Source organism: Ahaetulla prasina, chromosome 2 (assembly GCF_028640845.1).
Source record: "Ahaetulla prasina isolate Xishuangbanna chromosome 2, ASM2864084v1, whole genome shotgun sequence".
Classification (NCBI taxonomy): domain Eukaryota; kingdom Metazoa; phylum Chordata; class Lepidosauria; order Squamata; family Colubridae; genus Ahaetulla; species Ahaetulla prasina.
Window position 1 is genome coordinate 72,250,458 of NC_080540.1, and position 26,080 is coordinate 72,276,537.

The 26,080-nt window shown below is 39.3% G+C and overlaps 1 protein-coding gene across 2 annotated transcripts in view; it reads left to right on the forward strand.

The window, feature by feature from the left end:
* Window positions 1-15,116: 15,116 nt before the first annotated feature.
* LOC131193400 (inter-alpha-trypsin inhibitor heavy chain H4-like) overlaps window positions 15,117-26,080 on the forward strand; it is a 47,185-nt gene continuing 36,221 nt past the window's right edge. For both annotated transcript variants that reach the window (XM_058173506.1, XM_058173507.1), the window contains exons 1-6: window positions 15,117-15,267; window positions 21,246-21,406; window positions 22,401-22,505; window positions 23,129-23,291; window positions 23,377-23,487; window positions 23,605-23,733. In XM_058173506.1, the coding sequence (XP_058029489.1) occupies window positions 15,193-15,267; window positions 21,246-21,406; window positions 22,401-22,505; window positions 23,129-23,291; window positions 23,377-23,487; window positions 23,605-23,733 (744 nt within the window). In that variant the 5' untranslated portion in view covers window positions 15,117-15,192. The remainder of the gene's footprint in view (window positions 15,268-21,245; window positions 21,407-22,400; window positions 22,506-23,128; window positions 23,292-23,376; window positions 23,488-23,604; window positions 23,734-26,080) is intronic.

Consider the following 26,080-nt stretch of genomic DNA (forward strand, 5'->3'; position numbering starts at 1 on the left):
TTGACTGTTGCCGTACACTGCTGACTCATATTTAAGTGATCGTCCACTGAGACTCCACAAGGTCCCTTTCACAGTTACTGTTTTTGACCCACATTTTATACTTCTTGTATGTACAAAACTCCTGGACATTCTTCATCTTTGTCAGTACAAACCTTGCTAAAAACCATCTTGTTACACAGAGTGATGCCTGTTAAAAGGGTCAAGAAAGCGAGTGCAAAGTGGTATTTCTAGAGCAGGGGTCTCCAACCTTGTCAACTTTAAGACTTGTGGACTTCAACTCCCAGAGTTGAAGTCACAATTCAACTCACAATTCAACTCACAATTCTGGGAGTTGAAGTCCACTAGTCTTAAAGTTGACAAGGTTGGAGACCCCTGTTCTAGAGCTATTAAGGGAAGGTTCAGATAGAGCTTAACAATCTTGCCTCTAAACCAGGGGTGTCTAACTCATGTTGTCACATCATCATCACGTGACGTATCGGGACTTTTTCCCCCTTTGCTAAACAGAGGATGGACAAGGTCAGCACCTGATACAACTGGCCTGCCGGCCATGAGTTTGGCATCCCTCCTCTAAACAAAAGAATTACTTGAAATAACTACCTATGGAGAATGAGAGAAAGTTTGGAAATGGAACGAACTCAAAGGAAAAATATGATTAGCTTTTAATTAATTTCCCTCACGTCAAAGTCATCACCCAGCTCAAGGACAACAGTGCACATTTGTATATGTGAAATAAGTATCACTGAGATGAACTTATTTTTATGGTTTGTCACAGTCATCCAGATGTTCAGACTGGATTTGGCAAGTTATTCACTTACTGAGTCCTTCACAAGGACTGGGATTTGAAGATGCTGTTGTATAGTAATAATAAAGGTATTGTCACAGGATGTAAGCTGTTCCAAGCCTTTCTGCAATTGATTGATGGTGATTTGTCAATGGTTACGGTATTCAAGTGGTACTCCAGATGTTTTGGCATTACACCCAAGGAATCTACTCATATAGGTGTAATCGTTACTTTCTTTTTCCAGAGTCATTCTATTTCTATAAGCAGTTCTTTATATTTTGTGACCCCCCCCCCCAGTTTTTTCTCTTCTATAGATATTCTCCTGTATCCAAGTATAGCAATGTTCATTATCCAGGCTTTTTCCATCTTTCTAATAAACAATTGTTAAGTCAGGGGTGTTATTTGGCAGGTGCTTGTTTGTTGGAATGTGAAAGATCCAGAGCATTTTAGCTTCCTCATTTTTCAAAAACTTTGTTATTTTGTGGTCCCACCAGTTCTTACTTGCAGACAAATGATAAAATGCTGTACTATCAGGCCAGAAATGCACTAACAAGGGAGATCAGAGCAGCAAAAAGAAGCTACTATGAAAAGCTAAAGAATCAGTTTTCAGCAAATGAACCAGCAAACATATGGAAAACTCTTAAAAATATCACTGGCTATGACAAACCTTCTTCCCAGGCTGAAGGTAATCAACAAACTGGCAGATGACCTGAATGAGTTTTACTGCAGGTTTGAAAGGAAACTACAGCCACCTATCTCCACAACCCCCATTTCAGACACACCAACAACAGCCAAGCCTCCTACAACTGACCCCATTTCATTGGGTTCACAACCTCTAGTGATCACAGAAAAGGAAGTGCAGGACCTATTTCACAGACAAAAGCCAGGAAAAACTCCAGGCCCAGACAAGATAACTCCTTCTTGCTTAAAAGTCTGTGCTGATCAATTGGCCCCCATCTTCACCCATATTTTCAATAAATCACTAGAGATGTGCTATGTTCCTTCTTGCTTCAAACGCTTTACCATCATCCCAGTGCCGAAGAAACCCACCATCAAGGAACTGAATGACTACAGACTAGTTGCTTTAACATCGGTAGTCATGAAAGGCTAGTGCTTTCCTACTTGAAAACCATCACGGATCCGCTGTTAGACCCCTAGCAATTTGCATACCGAGCAAATAGATCAACAGATGATGCTGTTAATATGGCTCTGCACTACATCTTGAGCAGGGGTGAAATGCTCCCGGATTGGAGGGGATCGCGTGATCCGGTAGCGATAATGGCTGCTGGTTCAGAGGACCAGTAGCAAAAATCCCTGGCCCCGCCCACCCCCGTCTCTGCTGAGCCGCACCATCTGCAGAGGTGTTTTTTTTTAACTTTTAAAAGCCGGTTTTGCTTCAGCAGAAACAGGCCTTTAAAAGTAAAAAACAGCAGAACCTTACTTGTACTCTTGTAGAAAACATGTTTTCTACAATTAAAAGTAGAGATTCTAACTCTAAGGCACTTACCTGATTACTGAGGAACGCATGGCTCTCTTTCCAGCCGGAAAGCAGTTTCAGTTTCATCCCAGACAGAATCAATCTATTCTGCTAATCTATTTCCTCGGTGATCAACTGGCTGGCTTTGCTGACTGAGGAACTCTGGGATTTGAAGTCCACAATAAAATAAAATAAAATAAAATAAAATAAAATAAAATAAAATAAAATAAAATAAAATATTTGTGCAGCTTTCTGAGATTTGGTGTGTTTCTGTAGTGTTTCACTCTAACTACACAAACACACAAAATCTCAGAAAGCTTATTTATGTGTGTGTGTGTGTCTGTGTGTTGTGTGTGTGCGTGAAAGTTGGTTTTTGAGCTTTTTGTGGCTGTGTGAAGTGTGAAGTGCAGCTGCTTTTACATTGTGTGTGAGTCAGTTGTGTTGTGTTGTGTTGTGTTGTGTGTGTGTGTGTAAAGTGTGAAAGTTGGTTTTTGAGCTTTTTATGGCTATGTGAAGTGTGAAGTGCAGCTGCTTTTACATTGTGTGTGAGTCAGTTGTTTTGTGTTGTGTTGTGTGTGTGTGTGTAAAGTGTGAAAGTTGGTTTTTGAGCTTTTTATGGCTATGTGAAGTGAGAAGTGCAGCTGCTTTTACATTGTGTGTGAGTCAGTTGTGTTGTGTTGTTTGTGTGTAAAGTGTGAAAGTTGGTTTTTGAGCTTTTTGTGGCTATGTGAAGTGTGAAGTGCAGCTGCTTTTACATTGTGTGTGTGTCAGTTGTGTTGTGTTGTGTTGTGTTCTGTGTATGTGTAAAGTGTGAAAGTTGGTTTTTGGTACCTCTTTTTGTTTTTTTAAACTTTATTATTTTTATCATTTATTGTTATTGGCCACGCCCACAAAGCCATCTGACCACCAAGCCACGCCCACCAATTAAGCCACGCCCACAGAACCAGTAGGGAAAATTTTTAGATTTCACCCCTGATCTTGAGTCTCCAAAGACCTATGCAAGGGTCCTCTTTGTAGACTTTAGTTCAGCATTCAATACCATCATTCCAGACATTCTTCTAACTAAGCTAAACCAGCTACAGGTACCGGAACAGACTTGTAAGTGGATCACAAGCTTCCTAACAAACAGGAAGCAGCAGGTGAAGCTAAGCAAGATCACATCAAATACCTGTACAATTAGCACAGGGGCCCCCCAAGGCTGTGTGCTCTCCCACTTCTCTTCTCTCTGTATACCAATGACTGCATCTCCAACGATCCATCTGTTAAGCTACTGAAGTTCGCAGATGACACAACAGTGATTGGTCTCATTCGAGACAATGACGAATCCGCATATAGACGTGAGGTCGAACGACTAGCTTTGTGGTGCAACCAAAACAATCTGGAACTGAACACACTCAAAACCGTAGAAATGGTGGTAGACTTTAGGAGAAACCCTTCCATACTTCCACCTCTCACAATACTAGACAACACAGTATCAACAGTAGAAACCTTTAAATTTCTAGGATCTATCATATCGCAAGATCTAAAATGGACAGCTAACATCAAAAACATCATCAAAAATGGACAACAAAGAATGTTCTTTCTGCGCCAATTCAGTAAGCTCAAACTGCCCAAGAAGCTGCTGATCCAGTTCTACAGAGGAATTATTGAGTCTGTCATTTGCACCTCTATAACTTTCTGGTTCAGTTCTGCAACCCAACAAGAAAGACACAAACTTCAGAGGATAATTAGAACTGCAGAAAAAATAATTGCTACCAACCTGCCTTCCATTGAGGACCTGTATACTGCACGAATCAAGAAGAGGGCCGTGAAAATATTTACAGACCCCTCGCATCCTGGACATAAACTGTTTCAACTCCTACCCTCAAAACGACGCTATAGAGCACTGCACACCAGAACAACTAGACACAAGAACAGTTTTTTCCCGAAGGCCATCACTCTGCTAAACAAATAATTCCCTCAACACTGTCAAACTATTTACTAAATCTACACTACTATTAATCTTCTCATCGTTCCCATCACCAATCTCTTTCCACTTATGACTGTATGACTGTAACTTTGTTGCTGGCAATCCTTATGATTTATACTGATATATTGACCATCAATTGTGTTGTAAATGTTGTACCTTGATGAACGTATCTTTTCTTTTATGTACACTGAGAGCATATGTACCAAGACAAATTCCTTGTGTGTCCAATCACACTTGGCCAATAAAAAATTCTATTCTATTCTATTCTATTCTATTCTATTCTATTCTATTCTATTCTATTCTATTCTATTAAAGATATTCCAATCCACCATTTTTGGTATTTTGTCATGCCATTGTTTGAAATCAGTCTGTATGAACTTTTTGGTTCACTGTTTTTTTAGCACTGCAGATGGCATTTCCTGCCTGTTGATTATTATTTCTCCTCCTCCTCCTCCTCCTCCTCCTCCTCCTCCTCCTCCTCCTCCATCATCATCATCTCATCCCTGTGCAAATTGGAGCTTTGGAACACTACTATATTGCTACTATTCTCCTTCTCCTTCTCCTCTTCCTCTTCCTCCTTCTTCTACTTCTCCATCATCATCATCATCTCATCCCTGTGCAAATTGGAACTTTGAAGCACTACTATACTGCTACTATTTTTTATCTCCTGACTTTCTCGAAAGTAGCCTGAAATTGAGCTGCCATTGCCTAGTGCTGCTATTTCTCTGAACACCAAGAACACCATGACACAACCTTTGCTCTCTTACCTGACCAATCTGAGTGCAGAAAACAGCATTAAATCCATGTCCTGCCTTTGATCATGTTCTTATTTGTACTTTGAGTTCTCAAAGATTGGTGCCTCTAAGAGGGCAGCTGCAGAGCTGTCAGTTCCCTGTCCCTTTGTTGTATTTTTAAAGAGTTGTGGGTTCTTTAAAACAACCCCTTGACAAGGTGCTACAGTAATTGTACCTCTACAATGCATAAAATGAGGAGTTGGACTGAGAAGGCAGAGAAGACATGAAATTTCCCATCACCAAAGAGGTTTGCTCTACCTTCAAGTTATCCAAAGGGTCTTCACAGCAGCAGGTACTGTATGATTAAAAACACAGAGCTGTGCTTGAAAATAAATCAGCTCAACTCTTGATCTCTGATGACATCTAAGAATCACAGTAGTCTGGAGCAAATTTCTGTATGGTAAAGAATCACTGCATGAACTTGCTTTTAACATATTTTGATATATATGATCTCATACACTGGAATTTTCATATAAATATATGAAAACAAGCAATGTCTGAATTAAGACAAGGTCACATTAAGAATAAGAATTGATTTGCTTCTGAGTCTACTCAGTACCTTCCTTCCTTCCTTCCTTCCTTCCTTCCTTCCTTCCTTCCTTCCTTCCTTCCTTCCTCCCTCCCCCCCTGTCTCCCCTCCCTCTTGGTATCTACTAGCACATGAGATGGATTCAGATTATAGTTGCCAGGCACATATCTCAGTTTCCATCAACCTCATTTGTTCCATTTGGACAATGGGTGAAGACATTACTCCATACAGTTCCCTCAGACTTTTTCCTTGTGTCTCCCTGCCCATGACAGGAACTTCCCCAGAATCTTTTCTTAATGGCATAACATTTCCTTTGTCTCCTGCCAGAGCCCATAGCAGAGATTTTTTTTTAACCACTTTCAGTTTTAAAACAGTTTTTTCCTTCTTTCTCAAAGAGAATTTTTTGGAGGAAAATTTAGCATGGTCTCATTAAAATGAAGGGATGCAGTGGCTCAGTGGCTAAGATGCTGAGCTTGTTTATTTATTTATTTATTTGTTTGTTTGTTTGTTTTGTCACAATATATATAGGTATCATACAAAAAGATTATATAGTATATAAACACATATATGAGTAAATATAAGGAGGTATAAGCATATATATATATAGATATATAGGAAGAAGAAAAGAAAAACAATAGGACAGGAACGGTAGGCACATTTGTGCCCTTATGCACGCCCCTTATGGTCCTTTTAGGAATGGGGTGAGGTCAATAGTAGACAGTTTTTGGTTAAAGCTTTTGGGGTTATGAGAAGAGACCACAGAGTCAGATAAAGTATTCCAAGCACTGATGATTCTGTTACAGAAGTCATATTTTCTGCAATCTAGATTAAAGCAATTGACATTAAGTTTAAATCTATTAGTTGCTCTAGTATTATTGCAATTAAAGCTGAAGTAGTCTTTAACAGGAAGGACATTACAATAGATGATTCTGTGAGTTAAACTTAGGTCTTGTCGAAGGCGACGGAGTTCCAAGTTTTCTAAGCCTAGGATTTCAAGTCTGGTGGGATAAGGTATTTTATTGTTTTCAGAGGAATGGAGAACTCTTCTTGTAAAATATTTCTGGACATGTTCAATTGTATTGATGTTGATCGAAAGGTCGGCAGTTCAGCAGTTCAAATCCCTTGTGCCACGTAACAGGTTGAGCTCCCGTTACTTGTCCCAACTTCTGCCAACCTAACAGTTTGAAAGCACGTAAAAAATGCAAGTAAAAAAATGGGGACCACCTTTGCTGGGAAGGTGACAACATTCCGTGCACCTTTGGCGTTGAGTCATGCCGGCCACATGACCACGGAGACGTCTTCAGACAGCACTGGCTCTTCGGCTTTGAAAGAGAGATGAGCACCGCCCCCTAGAGTCAGGAACAACTAGCACATATGTGCAAGAGGAACCTTTACCTTTACATTAAAATGAGATCAGGATTTAGACTGATGCAGGCATGATCCCCTCCTTTCTTGTCCCTGGATGTCACCTTCATTGCCATTTTGATTTGACTTCTATCTACAAGTGCAGGGGTCTCCAACCTTGGCAACTTTAAGACTTGGGGACTTCAACTCCCAGAATTCCTCAGCTGGCTGAGGAATTTTGGGAGTTGAAGTTCCCAAGTCTTAAAGTTGCCAAGGTTGGAGACCCCTGTACTAGCGCATGAGAGAGATCGAACACCTGGCTTCTGCAGAAATATCTGTGGGTAAAGTCTGACTGGTGCTTCCTGAAGTGCTTGTCCAGCCTTATACAAATTCTTTACAATACAAGTGCTTAACCCTCTCTTGAAAGAGCCTGAGTCTAGTGCTCTTTTGAGAAACAGTGGTACTCTTATTCTTACACAGATTATATAGCAGGTCTCTTTAAATCAGGAAGTCAGCCAGGTTTTTCCACTTATATGATATTTCCCCTGCCACCAATAAATAGGCTTTCTGCTGCTTCTGCTGTTAAAGAGCTTTGAATAACAATGCTTTTTAAGTGTTTTGATTTGCAATAGTGGCAAATATCTGGCAAAACGTATTTAGTGTTTTGATGAGGTTAGTACCATATTTATAAATTACTTGGCAGAATAACAGAGCTGGAAGGGACCTTGGAGGTCTTCTATCCCACCCCCCTGCTCAAGCAGGAAATCCTACACCATTTCAGACAAATGGTTGTTCAATCTCTTCTTCTAGGAGTAAAGAGGAGTAAAGAGTAAAGCTTACTTCTAAGACTATAGCGTCTTCACTCTATATTCACCCTCTGTGCTTGTGATCAGTTAGTCGTCAGGAATAGGTTTCTAGCATTTTTTCAGAGGAATGCCAGATCCACATGCAGGAAAAAGCTGACTGACCAGGTCACAGTCATGGAACGTCTGTGCCCCATGGCCTGTTTGTCAGATGACTATGACTGCGATTCTGGGCACTTTTCCATACTTGGCCATTCCCACCACATGTGGAGAAAAGTGATTGTTGAGATTGGGAGTAGGCAGCTATGGATGGTGCCAACCAGGGGTGAAATGCTCCCAGTTCGGACCGGATCTCCTGATCCGGTAGCGATGGTGGCGGGTGGTTCGGAGAACCGGTAGCAAAAATCCCTCCCCCCCCCGCATGCCCAGCTGAGCCGCGTGATCATCAGAGGGTTTTTTGTTTTTTGTTTTTACTTTTAAAAGCATTTTTTCTTCGGCCGAAAAAATGCTTTTAAAACTAATTTTAAAAAGCCTCTGATGATCACGCGGCTCAGCTGGGATAGTCAGAACACTTTAAAAGCATTTTAAAAGGCTCCTCTGGTGATCCCAGCTGAGTTGCCTGATCATCAAAGGCTTTTAAAAGGATTTTTTACAACCTCTTCAGCTGAAGAGGTTATATAAAAAATGTTTTTAAAAGTAAAAAAAAAAGTTGGCCACGTCCACCCACTCACATTACCCCCCACCCCCCACCAAGCCACGCTCACAGAACCGGTAGTAACAAATTTTACATTTCACCCCTGGAGCCAACAGGTGATATGCCGTATATATACCACATAGATATGCCCTATATGTGAATTTTGAATTTTCATCCTATCACTGGGAATCAGGATTAGGCCCTACTAGAATGACAAGCACTGTCTCCTTGTTCCCTTGGGAGGGAATGCAAAGCCCTAAGAATTAATCAGTTTCCTTGCTTAGCTTGCCTTAGGCCAAAGGAGCATTGCTGGTCAGTGTCATTGTCACTGAGAAGAAAAGGGTTTGGCAACAACGATAGCACAAGTTATGCAGGTGCAATTTTCTACTGGCTCACAGACTGGAGGAAAGTATTTTAACATGGCCCAGACAACCACTCCTGGCATTCTGGAACAGAATGATGGGCTTGATTTATGTTTTAAAGCACAAATACTACTGCAGATCCTGTAAGTGTCTGCATTCTTTTGACAACCCAGAAGCCTCTGTTCAAATCTAGAAGGGGAAGTTCAGGGTTTGCTTCCTGGTTTTGAATCATTCTGGAAATTTTATTTATTTATTTTTTATTTTATTTATTTACATTTATATCCCGCCCTTCTCCGAAGACTCAGGGCGGCTTACATTGTGTAAGGCAATAGTTTCATCCTATTTGTATATTTATATACAAAGTCAAAGTTTAGTGCATTCCTTCATATTTAAAACACCTGCTGAATTTAATCACTTGCTAATTTACTGGTAAGAGCCTCATGATGGCGCTGTCAGCTTATATAGTGACTTGATTTTTAAAAAGGAATAGGATGGTTTTTTCTAAACTGTGCTTTATTTCTTTTTATTTCTTTTTATTTACATTATTTTATCTTAATTCTTTGTAGCTTATCTCTCTCTCTTTTTTTTTTTGGAATGCAGCAAATTCAGATACTGTCTCCAGGACTAAACATACTGAGTTCACTCTTCATGCAAAGATTTCACGTGTTTGATTAGATCCAGTGATTATACAGTGGTTTATTTTAAGGCACTAAACCACTGAAAACATAGTTCAGGCTCCTCTTACAATCTCCCAAAGCATAAGCAACAGAATAAAGGAGTTATTTTGTTTGTGGGGAATGAAGACTTGAGTCAATCACTTTTTGAGGATAAGAACAGATTTTTTTTTCTTCATAAAGGGATTAAGTCTCTTCATTTAAGGTTATGGCCCATAATCTACAACATTAGTCCAGTCTGACAGATGTTTTTTCAACTTTCCAGTCTAGGGCTTAGAAAGTATGATTACCTCAAAGTCACCTGCTATGCCTGAAAAAGGACCAGAACTGGTTTTCTTCTGGTTTTCTTCTGCTATAACTCCAATACTTTTCACCCAGGGATGAAATCCAGCAGGTTCTGACAGCTTCTGGAGAACTGGTAGTAGAAATTTTGAGCAGTTCGGAGAACTGGAAAATACCACCTCTGGCTGGCCCCAGAGTGGGGTGGGAATCGAGATTTTGCAATATCCTTCTCCCAGGAGTGGGGAGGGAATGGGGATTTTGCAGTATCCTTTCCCTGCATGCCCACCAAGCCACGCTCACAGAACCGGTAGTTTAAAAAAAACTGGATTTCACCACTGTTTTAACTACTGCATTTAACTGGAGAGAGACATCCATTCACACAATCAAACTTGAGTTCTGTAAATTATGCTGAGGAATATACTTTACTAATAAGGGACACGGTGGCTTAGGGGCTAGGACGTTGAGCTTGTAGATTGAAAGGTCGGCAGCTCAGTGGTTCGAATCCCTAGTGCTGCTGTGTAACGGGGTGAGCTCCTGTTACTTGTCCCAGCTTCTGTCAACCTAGCAGTTTCGAAAGCATGTAAAAATGCAAGTAGAAAAAATAGGGACCACCTTTGGTGGGAAGGTAACAGCATTCCGTGCACCTTTGGTGTCTAGTCATGCCGGCCACATGACCACGGAGACGTCTTCGGACAGCGCTGGCTCTTCGGCTTTGAAACGGAGATGAGCACCGCCCCCTAGAGTCAGCAATGACTAGCATGTATGTGCGAGGGGAACCTTTATCTTTTTATACTTTACTGGGCATGTCATACATCAAGAAGATTAAGGATCAGCATTGCAATATTTACAGAATGTTTTTAATATGACATAAATATGAAAATGAAAACAGAAAACAATAAAGCTTCTGAACAAAAAATAACAACTGAAATGACTTTCAGTTTCAAACTGGTTCTGGCTGTAAACTCTTTCTCCCCCTGAGCTGAACCATTCTGTTTTTGCCTTTGTTGGAAGAAATGTCCATCTGGGTTCAATTCCAAGTGGGGAGAAAGACACTGGAAACATGGTGGCTATTTGGAAAGATGCTTTAATGGTGGACAGGATCACATGGTTTGAGGTCCTGGGCAAAAAAAAGAGAGCACATGGATGAGAGAAAGAGATTTATACCCTCTGCTGGGCGTTGAATTTGAGCTTGTATTCTGATTGGTTGTCAGACTCCCATGGGACCATGCAGGGGTAACTTTGTAGGTTGTCTTTTGAGTCCCAGGCCTGGTTGAATCTTGCTGGGTGATGATGTAATGAAGAAGGTTTTGGGCAAATCCTATTATGGCTGAGGACTAATCCTACCTTGGATGAGGGCATTTGGTTATGAATACACCAGTAGTGGGTTTTAAAACCCATCGCTACCGGTTCGCTCATGGGCATTGTGTGTGCTCACATGAGCGTGCAATGCTTCTGCACATGTGCAGAAGCATCTGGGTGAGTATGCGGAGCCTCCCACCACTGCTGCTACTGGTTCGCTTGATCCAGGGTGAACCAGTAGCAACCCACGACTGGAATAGACCTAGCTATCCCTTTATCTCTTAAGTGCGGACATCTGCTGTGGGCTATTGAGGAGGGTGGGGGCTAATAAGAGCGAGTCTGCTTCCTGCCTTAAAACATTATATTTCCAGGGAAATATAATATTCTGCCTTTTTAATATTTTCTAGAATAATTAATTCTTCTACGAGAGGAGTGGGTGCTAACTTCCTACACTTTCACCAACCTGTTTCCATAACCATGGAATCTCCAGGCCTTGGAACTCTCCACCAAGACTGGCAGGTCAAGCTAAGGTATAGAAACAGGAGCATGCCCCACACTCATTAGCACTGATGATGTTATGTAGTAGGCTAATGAAATGTCTGCAAGTAAACAGCCAAGCTCAGAGAGCACCAAGGACTCCACAGTCCAACTCTACACTACGGATATTTTCTTCTATTGACAAAAAATAATTCCTGCCCAATCTTGTGCCAGAAGGACATTGTTGGAGTCAACCCAATATGTAAACATTAGAGCTGCTCATTTCCAAAATGTTTCTCCATAGTCTAGATATTTATTAATCTGAACTTCCCAAGTTATATGAACATACCGGATATAGTTAAGGATATGCTGAATGAACGGATAACCATGATGGAAGTGACAGAAACGATTAAGAGACTAAAAAATAATAAAAAACCAGGGCCCAATGGGCTACCAGCAGAATTCTACAAATAACTAGAACGAGTATTAAGCCCAGTGATGGTGGAAGTTTATAACAAAGTATTACCAGAAGCAAAAATACCAAACTAGTGGACGGAAGCAAATATTATCCTAATATCAAAAGATGACTCAGATTTAACACAGATAATGAACTAGAGGCCAATATCCTTATCCTGCTCATTTCCAAAAACGTTTCTCCATAGTCTAGATATTTATTAAACTGAACTTCCCAAGGTACTGGATATAGTTAAGGATATGTTGAATGAACGGATAACCATGATGGAAATGTCAGAAGTGATTAAGAGACTACAAAATAATAAAACACCAAGGCCCGATGGGCTACCAGCACAATTCTACAAAAAACTAGAAGGGGTATTATGCCCAGTGATGGTGGAAGTTTATAATGAAGTAATATTGGAAGCAAAAATACCAAACTCATGGACGGAAGCAAATATTACCTTAATATTCATGACTACTAATGACTCAGATTTAACACAGATAAAGACTTATAGGCCAATATCCTTATCCTGCTCATTTCCAAAAACGTTTCTCCATAGTCTAGATATTTATTAATCCAGCCTCTCTCGTACATTAGTGACTTTTGGAAACTCTGTTATTTACAGAATGGAAAGGCTTTTTTTTGCCGCTGATAACCCAACCTGAATTTATTTATTTATTTTATTTATTTATTTTTCAAATTTTTATACCGCCCTTCTCCGAAGACTCAGGGCGGTGTATAGCAAATAAAACACCAATAATCCAAAAATTTGCTGGTTATCTGGTATTTTATTCCTCTTCCCCCCAACTATCAATGCCTTGGATTGACCCACTTCCCCAAAATGAGAAAGAGTCTCCTGCTGTTTGTTCATTTGTTCATTCCTTATTTTAATTTATAGAATAGAATAGAATAGAATAGAATAGAATAGAATAGAATAGAATAGAATAGAATAGAATAGAATAGAATTCTTTATTGGCCAAGTGTGATTGGACACACAAGGAATTTGTCTTGGTGCATATGCTCTCACTGTACATAAAAGAAAAGATACGTTCATCAAGGTACAACACAATACTTAATGATAGTCATAGGGTACAAATTTAACACTTAAATGATACAACACTTAATGATAGTCATAGGCTAAAAATAAGCAATCAGGAAACAATCAATATCAGTGTAAATCGTAAGGATACAAGCAACAAAATTACAGTCATAAGTGGAAGGAGAGTTATATTGGACAGTTCCACTCGCTAAGGGTCCTTGTTAGAGGATTCATTCTTCTGAGCATAGGCAGTATTTTAAAAGAATACCAAGTAATTAAGTAGAGCAGCAGTTGTAGCAAATGACATTTAAAAAGAATGAAATGATCATAATATAATCTTTTTGGATGAAGAGTGTAGACTTAGTTCGCCCAGCTAGGAATGAATATGTGGGACATATAAAAGGATGGAGAGCAGAGGGAGGGGGGAGAGAAGGAGGGTGGGGACAGAATACATTCTCTAACATTTATCTTTTCTTTTTAGACTCAACATGGTAATGTTTATTAATTTTTATTTACATACTGGATGAACTCCCAGTTCTGAGAAAAGCAGACATGATTATTCAATCACTTTGAACAGGGGTCTGCAAACTTGGCTTTTTTAAGACTTGTGGACCTTAGCTGGCTGAGGAACTCTGGGAGTTGGAGTCCACAAGCCTTAAAAGAGCCAAGTTTGCAGACCCCTGATTTAGAAGATCTGGCTGCAGATGAAGAACTCAATTCCTTTTCAGGATGTAGAAAGAATAGTGATTTTCTGACAGTTAGAACAATTAAACAGTGGAACGGCTTCCCTTCAGAAGTTGTGGGATTCTCCATCAATGGGGGTTTTTAAGAAGAGATTGGACAACCACTTGTTTAAAATGGTATAAGGCCGTGATGGCAAACCTATGGACGCGTGCTGGAAGTGGCACACAGAGCCATCTCTCTGGGCACATGAGCCATTGCCTGTTGTTCTTCCGGGTTCCGGGTTCCGGGTTCCGGCCAGCTGGTCTTCATGTGTCCGGGACTGCAAGAAATCAGAAGAGCAGCCACCCAGTGGGCATGCATGTGCCGGTTGGCTGCTATTCCGGTTTCCGGCACGTGCATGCACACCAGCCACCTGGTCTTCCAGTTCCTGGATCAATTGGATCTTCCAGTTTCCGGTGCCTGCATACGCACCAGTCAGCTGGTCTGTGCGCATGCATGCATACCAGAAACTGGAAGACCAGGTGGTTGGTGCACATGTGCGTCCAGGAAACTGGAAGAGCAGCCGCCCGGTGCGCACATGTGCACCGGGTAGCTGCTCTTCTAGTTTCCAGCACGCGCATGCGTGCGTGCTCCCGTTTTGGCACTCGGAGCTGAAAAGGTTTGCCAACACTGGTTGAACAAGGGGTTGGACTAGAAGACTTCTAAGGTCCCTTCCAACTCTATTATTCTGATATTTATCAGAGTACAGATCATTTCTTGCCAGCATGGTAGCAAATTAACTGCAGTCATGTTTTTTTTTTAAAAAGAGTAAAAAAGAAGTAATGGTAGATAATAGCAGAATTAAGCATTGGAATCATTGATTGATTTTTATGAATGAGAAAACATTTCCTCATATCCAGCAACAAGGATAAAAGAATCAAAGAGTCAAAGATAGAGTTTATAGAAAATATGGGCTTATTTTATTGATCTGAATTCTGCAGTGGTTACTTCAAAATCCTAAGATTTTAACTCAGACAATGTGTGAATTATAGTAACATCACCAGTGTAATCTATATCTACCCAATGCAAATAGTTGACAATCAAAATATCTTGACTTCTAATAAAAACCAGCCAAATTTGATAAATTTTGTATGGAAAAGTGCTACAGGTCCCAATATTTCTCAGAGGTTACTATCTTTCTGAAATATTTAAGAAAACATATTTTAAGATAATAAAGGTTCACCCCCGCCTTCAACTTTAAATTTTGGAGTTACAAGATCAATGTCCAGTTGATTGAAGGGTAGCATTAATCCCAGATAATGTACGCAAGAACTACCGGTAATCAATAAAAGTTAAACGAGGCACCAATATTTAAATATTTAGCAAGACTTTGAAGAAGTTGTATTATGTAGGAAGAGGTTAATTGTACCTTACATCCCTGTGTAAATATTAGACTTACTGGTTTCTCAAATTTTACCAAATAGTAGTTGTTCATTAACTTAACTGTCCAATAAAGGAATTCTCCTCTATGGCTCTGTCATTTCCAAAATGGGGAAACAATTGTTCACTCTCTGGCTGGCTTTGTCTTCACAAATTCTATTAACAAATGCTGTGATCTATCAGGTACTTGCCTTCATTGATGCTTAATTGTTCATTGAAATATGAAAAAAAATATGCATGCCGGATTTTTTAATTATTCAATTAATTTTTCAGGTTGAAAATGAGAACAAATAGCTAACCGAGAAGAACTAGACTTAGAGCAAAGGAAGACAAGTTGCACTGTAATATGTTGTTTAGAAATGGCAGGTGTGACTGTATTTGGATATGTGTATTAGTATAAAGATGTAACGGAAGGTTGATAAGAGCAGATTAACAGAAGGATTTGTCTGTGAGAGAAGTGGCAGCACCACATTTGAGGTGCTCAGAAGAGGTACTTGAATTTGGATTTCTCCATCAAACAGGGGATTGAACTCAGGGACCAAAATGGTTCTAGCTCTTTGATTCTAAGTTCAGCTTATCAGACAGCTGGAGTTAAACTCCCATCTCCTCAGTTTGTGGAATGAAAGTTCTGTGGGTTTGAGTTTTATCTGTTATCAAAATGGATAAGAGTATTTTGCTGGGATCCTAGCAGTTTGGAATCACCCTTAGTTGGGTCCATTCTCACGAACCCGCAGACTTCAGAACTTGATTTATTAGAAGTTCCTCTAAAGTAATGCAAAACTTCAACAAAGCAAATCTGTTTTCTTTTTTTCTTTCTTTTTTTCCCAAAAAGTTTTTATTTTTATTTCTCATAAGCATATTTGAGTGTGCAATCTTTTATCCATCGTTTTCCATTCATCTTATCTTTTAACTTTCATTTTTAGTTGTTCGGGGCTGCTCTTGTACCATTTACCCTCCTTTATTTTACCACAACCTTTCCTCTTCTCCTCCCCTTCTCTTCCTTCCTCCATCTTTTCCTACTTTCTTTGTTCTTCCTCTCCTTCTCTTTCCTACTTCCCCTTCCCTTCCACCACTCGTCTCTTCTTCCTCCCTTTCTAACCCTCTCTCCTACTCCTCTTTCCCCTCCCTTTTCTTCCTCTCCTTTCCCCTCTCTTCTATCTCTCCCTCTCCTTTCCTCTCTTCCTCCTTCCTCTCTCTCTACTCCTTTCCCTCTCTCTTGTTGTTTCCCTTTTCAATTCAATCTAGAATGTTATTCGAACAGCCCGGATTATGTATTTGCATCCACCTTCATTTCAGTTTCTTATTTGTTTAGTAATTACATCTGTTTCATCATTTGTGTACACTTTTATAATAATCTCACTTTTTCTCTCCCCCTTCCCCCTTTTCCCTTTAGCTAGGCATCGTCTGGATTTCTATTCTTCTAATTATTTCTTCTCTTTTTCATCTTTTCCCTATCTATTTTATCTCCATACCTTTATTCATATTTCTTTTCTAACCAATTATAAAGTTTTCCCCATGTCTTCAAATACATCGACTCCTCTTTATCTTTTATTCTCAGTGTTAGTCTGTTTATTTCTGCACATTCTAAAATTTTCTTTATAATTTCTCCTTCCAACGGGATTTTATCTGCTTTCCAATTCTGTGCAAATACAATTCTGGCCGCTGTTATTAGGATGTGTGACAACTCTTCGGTGCCTAAGAGCAGCCTAGGCTCCATTGCTGGAAATTTTTGCCTCAATGTGTTTTTCATCCCCCAATGACAAGAGCTCTCCATTCTCCTGCTTGTAGTATATAATAACTATGTCTTAAATCAGAAGCTGGAAAGGCAAACACTTTTGGGTAGATTGAGGAATGGAAAAAATGGAGGTTTAAAAGTGCTCCAAACTGAGAGGTCTTTCCAAAGTATTAATGTGAGAGAGATTGAAACATGACAGAAATTTTAACAGCTTCCAAAGTTCTACAGAAGACTTTCCCCGTGCATTTTAAACTTTTTATAAGCACTTAGACTTATATACTGCTTCATAAGTGCTTTAAAGTCAACTCTAAGTGGTTTATAGAGTCAGCATACTGCTCCCAACAATCTGGGTCCTCATTTTACCAACCTCAGAAGAACGAAAGGCTGAGTCAACACTGAGCTGTTCAGAATCGAACTCCTGGAGTGAACAGTGAGTTAGGCTGTAGTACTCCATTCTAACCACTGCACTACCACAGCTCTGTACGATCATTTATTATACTTAGAAAAGACAATGTTATTGACAATTTCATTTTTGCTCTGCTATCCCACCCCAAAATGAATTTCTGAATAGAACCCTTCCCGACCTCTACTTATATCTAAAGGTATATATTTCAGATTATGGGGAAATGTCTTAAAGCAGGTCAACTGGTAGGGATCCACAGGGGAAGGCTCAAAAAAGTCAGAAGATTTCAACATGATTGAAAGCCCACTTGTGGTATTGATGCATGTTCAAAGATCAGAACTTCAATAGCATAGTTGCACCCTTAACTTTTTTTTTTTTTAATTCCTTCTTTGTGGACATCCCTGCTGATATCAGCACTCCAGGATCCTAGGCAGAAGTTCACACCCGTTCAGCATGTACAGGATCTGAGAGTCTAAAAGCAAAGCTGTGTTTTTAAGCCAATGACTACTTCTAAAGAAATTTCAATTGTTAAATCACTCTTTATTTTTAAAAAAGTTGTTAATACATGGGAAGGAAAAGGGAAATGAATTCATCAATGAATTTTTTTTTATTTTCTAAAAGAGACTCAATTCAGACTTTGTACAGGTAGTTCTGTACAGAGAACTTACAACTATTCGTTTATGGTTTATAAATTTATAAAGTGACTTATAACCTGACTTTGAAATTACAGCTATTGCACCAACCTACACAAGCCTACAGAAAAGGTGATAAAATCCTGTACAATCAGGCCAGAAATGCACTAACAAGGGAGATCAGAGCAGCAAAAAGAAGCTACTCTGAAAAGCTAAAGAATCAGTTTTCAGCAAATGAACCAGCAAACATGTGGAAAACTCTTAAAAATATCACCGGCTATGGCAAACCTCCTTCCCAGGCTGAAGGTAATCAACAACTGGCAGATGACCTGAATGAGTTTTACTGCAGGTTTGAAAGGAAACTACAGCCACCTATCTCCACAACCCCCATTTCAGACACACCAACAACAGCCAAGCCTCCTACAACTGACCCCATTTCATTGGGTTCACAACCCCTAGTGATCACAGAAAAGGAAGTGCAGGACCTATTTCACAGACAAAAGCCAGGAAAAGCTCCAGGCCCAGACAAGATAACTCCTTCTTGCTTAAAAGTCTGTGCTGACCAATTGGCCCCCATCTTCAACCATATTTTCAATAAATCACTAGAGATAATAAATCACTAGAGATGTGTTATGTTCCTTCTTGCTTCAAACACTCTATGATGCTGTTAATATGGCTCTGCACTACATCCTACAACATCTTGAGTCTCCAAAGACCTATGCAAGGGTCCTTTTTGTAGACTTTAGTTCAGCATTCAATACCATCATTTCAGACATTCTTCTAACTAAGCTAAACCAGCTACAGGTACCGGAACAGACTTGTAAGTGGATCACAAGCTTCCTAACAAACAGGAAGCAGCAGGTGAAGCTAAGCAAGATCACATCAAATACCTTACAATTAGCACAGGGGCCCCCCAAGGCTGTGTGCTCTCCCCACTTCTCTTCTCTCTGTATACCAATGACTGCATCTCCAATGATCCATCTGTTAAGCTACTGAAGTTCGCAGATGACACAACAGTGATTGGTCTCATTCGAGACAATGACGAATCCGCATATAGACGAGAGGTCGAACGACTAGCCTTGTGGTGCAACCAAAACAATCTGGAACTGAACACACTCAAAACCGTAGAAATGGTGGTAGACTTTAGGAAAAACCCTTCCATACTTCCACCTCTCACAATACTTGACAACACAGTATCAACAGTAGAAACCTTCAAATTTCTGGGTTCTATCATATCGCAAGATCTAAAATGGACAGCTAACATCAAAAACATCATTAAAAAAGGACAACAAAGAATGTTCTTTCTGCGCCAACACAGTAAGCTCAAACTGCCCAAGGAGCTGCTGATTCAGTTCTACAGAGGAATTATTGAGTTTGTCATTTGCACCTCTATAACTGCCTGTTTCGGTTCTGCAACCCAACAAGAAAAACACTTCAGAGGATAATTAGAACTTCAGAAAAAATAATTGCTACCAACCTGCCTTCTATTGAGGACCTGTATATTGCACGAATCAAGAAGAAGGCCGTGAAAATATTTACAGACCCCTCGCATCCTGGACATAAACTGTTTCAACTCCTACCCTCAAAACGATGCTAGAGAGCACTGCACACCAGAACAACTAGACACAAGAACAGTTTTTTCCCAAAGGCCAGCACTCTGCTAAACAAATAATTCCATCAACACTGTCAAACTATGTACTGAATCTGCACTACTATTAATCGTCTCATAGTTCCCATCACCAATCTCTTTCCACTTATGACTGTATGACTATAACTTGTTGCTGGCAATCCTTATGATTTATATTGATATATTGACCATCATTTGTGTTGTAAATGTTGTACCTTGATGAACGTATCTTTTCTTTTATGTACACTGAGAGCATATGCACCAAGACAAATTCCTTGTGTGTCCAATCACACTTGGCCAATAAAATTCTATTCTATTCTATTCTATCCCATGGCCACATGATCATAATTTGTGACTTTCCCAGCTACTTTTCAACAACCAAAGTCAAAAGGAGAAGCCAGATTTGCTTAATGACTATGGTAAAAATGATGGTAAAATTGTATCCAGTTGTGTGATGGCTCCTTTAATGACTGCATCACTTAGCAACTGAAATTCCAGTCCCAGTTGTGGTTGTCAGTCGAGGGTTAACTGTACACTATTACAAAATTCTACACTTTGAGAATCCTATTCCAATGTATTCTATAAACATGAATGGCAAATATTTGACTTTGGTTTACTTAAAAGTTACTAAGCAGGAAGAATTTCAGGCAGTTCATCTGCCAAAGGCAGCCAGCCCTGTGCTGGCAACATATAGAAGACATAAATGCTATGATGAGCAAACAACTGAGTCCGTTTCTCCTTGTATCCTGTAGCACATTTTTTTCTTTAACAGTCTGCCAAACATCAATCCTGATTTCTTACTTTATTCTTTATTGTTTAGGACAAATACAAAATCCAAGTGTAAATGCTGAGATGCCCATGTCTTAAGGAAGAGTAAGATAAAGATGTCTCTTGCAGGATATTATGACAAAGCAACCCATTTTGCAGGGTGGGTGGGTGGGTAGATTTCTTTTAGGAAGATGCAGATATTTATGGAATGTTTTTCCATGTGTGCCAGAAAAAGATTCTGTATTTCTGAACATGTCAAAATTGGGAAGTTGGTAAGCTGTGCACAGCAAATCAAATCAAAGTCATACAATAGCAGTTTTTCAGCGAAGTGTCATATTTTATATAACACTAGACAACCCATGTCTGATTGGGATATCTTTCTTTCTTTCTTTCTTTCTTTCTTTCTTTCTTTCTTTCTTTCTTTCTTTCTTTCTTTTTTTTTTTCTTTCCTTCCTTCCTTCCTTCCTTCCTTTCTTCTTCCCTCCCTCCCTCCCTCCCTCCCTTTCTTTCTTTTTTCTTCCTTCCTTCTTTTCTTTCTTCCTCCCTTCCTCCCTTCCCTCACTGTCTCTCTCCCTCCCTTCCTGTCATTCTGTCATTATCTGCCTGCTTGCCTGCGGCAATGAAACATCCATAACTTCCTCAAATTTCATTCCATTATATGCATTCTGTCAGTTAGCCGATTTGAGGAAGCTTGGTTCAAAAACTGTTGCCTTATAATTCACCTTCACTCAGGCAAAGGTCATAACAAGAGTTTTAGTAGCATATACCGCAGGTATTTTATATAATATATTCAAACAATATAAAAATAGTCTAATAATTGAAAAGAATGATCTTGCATTTGTATTACAGCAAATTATCATATCAAAAATTGATTTATTTTTGTTTATTATAAAAGTAACTCTGTGTGGGGTTTGTTACTAATACTTTTAGTCTTTGTTCAATTTTAACAATTTCCAGCAAAGAAACTGATAGACATTTTCTCTCTTCTTCCCTTAGAATGACATTGAAATCTACAGCCTGCACATTGACTGCAGAGTTGTGTCACGTTATGCCCACACAGTCATCAAAAGCAGAATTGTCAACAAGGCAAATGAATCCAAGGAGGCTCTTTTTGAAGTGGAGCTACCCAAGAAAGCCTTCATCACAAACTTCAGCATGTAAGCACCATTTAGCCATTTTAAAGAGCATTTCAGAATTTGAGCAAGCGTTGGCAGTCAATCTCCCACTGAGAATTATAGAAAGAAAGGAGTAAATATATACAACAATCTTATTCAACCTTGCAACTTTAATATGTGTATACCAGTTTCCTTGCTGGTTGGAGAATTCTGAGAGTTGAAGTCCACACATATTGAAGTTCCTAAAGAAAAACAATGGTCCACAAAATGTATCCTTATTTCTTGTGTACAACGTTTGTAAGAATGTCAAGATTAGCAAAATTCTACTACATATACCCTGAGACCCATAAATACCCGTAGATACCCTGAGACCCATAAATCTTTTAAACAAATCTTTTTACAAAGTTGGTCTATGGGAGCAATTTAGTTGGGAAATTTACTAAAGTATGGCTCAACATCTGAAATGATAAGACAGATCTGAATTTTACTTACTTGTTTTTCGAGGTTGATCATGCACTCCCATTACTAAATCTGGAGCAGCATACAATTCCCCAAATATGTAATTTGGGACTAAAAAACACAAATACAGATCAAATTATGGCAAAAACAAACCATTTACTTTGTAAACTGGGGAATATTTTCAGAACCGATGAAACCATTGAATACAGACCTCATCTGGAAGAAGCTTTTCATTCAAAGCAAAATCACACTGATTGGTTAAAATGTAATCACAAGAATTATTGGGCATTGGAGTTTGTCTGTACAATCTTACTTCCACAATTGATTGAATTGGATAAGAAACCATATTGGGAGAAATTACATTGATAAAGGAAGACAACACAAGCCCCCACCCCATATGAATATTTCCCATCAACATTTCAAAAGGTCCTAGTTCTAAATTATGATTAAAATGAAACTGAAATTATATTCAATCCAATAATGAATTTCTTTCATTTCATAAAATATCTTACTATCAGTGTGTTTTCATTTTCTTTTTGTGGACCTTTATGAATTCTTTGAAACATCTATTTTGAAGGACCATAGATGGAGAAACATACCCTGGAATAATTAAGGAGAAAAAGGCCGCTCAAGCTCAGTATGATTCCGCCATTTCACGAGGTCAAAGTGCTGGATTGGTCAAGTAAGTACAAGACGTTTTCCCAAGTTTTGATTTTAAGCGGATGTCTTTTCTTAACCAGACCCACTCAGTGCATATGATCCACATGCAGATAATTAGATTCCACTGTCATTCCTCAGAGGGTTTAAGCATTAAAGCCTTTTATAAGAAAATCCATGTAATAAAGTAATAAACCATGCAAGCCATCTTGAATTTTAAAAAATGGCTCAGAAAGCCTATGGATAATCTGAAGCGTATCATGAATGCCAAAAATAGCAAAAAAAAAAAAAAAAGTTCTGCCACAAGCCATACATGGAGAAAGAACAGAGAGGGAGGGCAGAAGAGAAATAGTGATTAAAATAGGTAAGGAACTGGTGACAGAACATTTAGCTGCTATGAGTGAATTTAGTCTCTGGATGCTAAAGAAATTGGCAGATGTGATCTCAGAACTACTGACTAATCTTTGAGAATTGCTGGAGTACAGAGAAAGTGCCATAAGATTGAAGAAGAGACAATGTTGTTTTGATCTTTTAAAGAGGGGGAAAAAGTAGACCATCTGCAGAAATCGTAGCAAAAATTATCAGGCAGCAGGTTTGCAAGCACTTAGAAGGAACAAAATACCTAAATTATACTTTTTTCATTTATAGATCAGCTGGAAGAAAATTGGAAAAGTTTAGTGTTTCAGTTAATGTTGCAGCAGCCAGTAAAGTTAACTTTGAGTTAAATTATGAGCAATTACTTGATCGAAAGCTAGGGAAATATGAATTGATCATCAAAGTCAAGCCCAAACAACTGGTGAAAGACTTTCAGGTAAAATCTCCATCAACAATTTTATCCATCTGTCATCCTTAGAAGGTAGGACCCAATCACATGTTTTGCTTTTGCTTATGCTTAGATTGATACTCACATCTTTGAGCCACAAGGCATATCCTTCTTAGAAACAGAAAGCAGTTTCTTGAACAATGAAATAAAGGATGCTCTCGTAAAGACACAGGAGGAGACCAAGGTACGTGGCTGGATTTGACCCAAAATTCTTAAAGGTCCTTAGAAAACTCTTAACAAGAAATCACTGTTGTATTGTTAGTTTGCCTGACTGATGATTTTATTTTTCTTTAATATTCAGGCTCATATTTTGTTTAAACCAACCTTAAGTCAGCAAAGGAAAAACCCTGATTCCGAAGAGACTCTTCTAGACGGAGATTTCCTCATACGTTATGATGTTAAAAGGGATGTTGCCATAGGTGACATACAGGTAACATAACTTTTTAAATTCACCAATAGCCTTTATTTAGGGTCTATCCTGAAATCTTGCAGTATCATAAACTTTTGGCAACAATGGAAAGGGTGGGAGGAGAGGAATCGTACCATGTTCTCAAGGTACTGCCTTCATCTTATTCCCGGCTCTGAGCGAGAGCGGCCAAGTCATTTCCAGTTTTTCAAGTTTTAAAGCAATTTTTTCCCTCTTCTGCGGGCAGAACCTTTGCCTAGATAAGATCTAGCTTGCTTCATGACTAGCTGATGACATCAGGGATTGAGATTTATCCCACTTCTGTTATTTTAGGTTATTGACCTCTGTGGCCATTTAGATCTGGGCTGCAGGAGACCCTAGAAAAGGGACTTATCCAATGCTCTCCTGAAACAGTGTTAGATACACATTTTTTAAAACTAGGACTAGCATTCTTTGGAACTAATATTACCCAGAAACTTGGTTTAAACTGTGAAAGAGAGCCACATTCTTCCAGTTGTGTATTGCTGCTTTCATCACAAACACAGGTTTTCAACTGCTTCTGCCAATAAAGAACAGAGATGCTTTTATTACTTTGGTGGGAAGTCCTGGTGCCACTTTGCCTATTCCATTTGCCAACATACCCTTGCAGTGCTATTTGAGGGTGGAGCTCTCTTGTTTTTGACTACACCACCCACTTCTGACCTTTCCCTCATCATCTGTTAGCTCATCAAGTTCATTTTTGAGAAGGATCTAATGTTCTTTCATGACTGTGACAAACTCTTATCCAGAAATCACCCAAACGACAGGCCACAGATACAGAGAATCTTCATGCCTTCATAATGGCCATAAGTTGGCTGGACTACCTGTTCTAAGTCCTCTCCTACACATACCATCTCTGTTCCACCACTTCTTCTCAGGTAGCACTCAATGGGAAAGAAAGGGAAGCCCAGGGGAACCCCCCCAATCCCTTTTCTCATGAAATGATTAGGACAGCTGCACTCACTGTCCTCCTGAGATATGTGGCATGTTTTTTTTGTCTGCTTCTGGACTGGAAGATGGTACTTTGTGTGGCTGCCTGACTGTGTGTTGTGGTACACTTAGCTGAACCCTTAGCTGAACCTTAAGCTTTGAGAAAGGGTCATTTAGAGAGGCCTGACCCTCTGTTTTGGTCAATGATTCCAATTCAATGATTCAGAGTACTGAAATGTGAACCCAAGGGATATAAACAAAAACTAATCTTGTTTGTTCAAAACTTACTGGAAATGAAATAAAAGCCTTCAGACCCTTGGGAATATCAATTTATTTCCCAGATCTCTCAAATTCTATCATAAATTCAGAGTAATTTTCTTAGGCTATATTCCTATTTGTGATACTTCATCCTTAGACCCTCAACTGGGACTGGTTGCATTGGTACTGGAGTTAGATTTAGTTTTCCTTTTTCTTACTCCACACTGCCCTGAGAAAGCTTCGGACAGCAAATCGATGTTTTTCATTCCCCAGTGACAGGAGCTCTCCATTCTCCTGCTTGTAGTATATAATCACTATGTCTTAAATCAGAAGCTGGAAAGGCAAACACTTTTGGATAGATTGAGGAATGGAAAAGATGGAGGTTTAAAAGTGCTCCAAACTGAATGGTCTTTCAAAAGTATTAACATGAGATGGATTGAAACATGACAGAAACTTTGATAGTTTCCAAAGTTCTACAGAAGACTTTTCAGTCAGCATATTGACCCCAATCTTGGTCCTCATTTTACTGACCTGGAAAGATGGAAGGCTGAGTCAATCTTGAACAGTGAGTTAGCCTGCAGTACTGCATTCTAACCACTGCACCACCATCGCTCAGTACAATTATAGTGTATGAAAATACAGTGTTATTGACAATTTCATTTTTGCTGTGCTATCCCACCCCAGAACAAATTTCTGAATAGAATCCTTCCAGACCTCTACTTATATCTAAAGGTATATATTTCAGATGATGGGAAATGTCCTAAAGAGGTCAACTGGTAGGTATCCACAGGGGAAGGCTCAAAAAACTCAAATCTATTAAGCTTTGCCACCCAATAGCTTAGAGAAAAAACTGGCGATTAACAGGAACGTGGCACAAAAGCAGTCAAGGTAGGACAGGGATCAGTGATCAGGTCAGCAAATTTTAGGCCAGGGAACTGTCAATGGACAGCAATGTAACTCCACAGCAGGGAACGTATCCTATGAGAAACAGCACACACTGTTTTGGTCTGCTCTCTGTGGAAAAAGCGGGTGGGGAATGGATGGACCGAACCACAGCTGGAACAGATATAGTCAAAAGATTTTTACTGCCTATCAATAAACATAGAGGTCATTTCCATTCAGGATATATATTTTATTGAGCTGA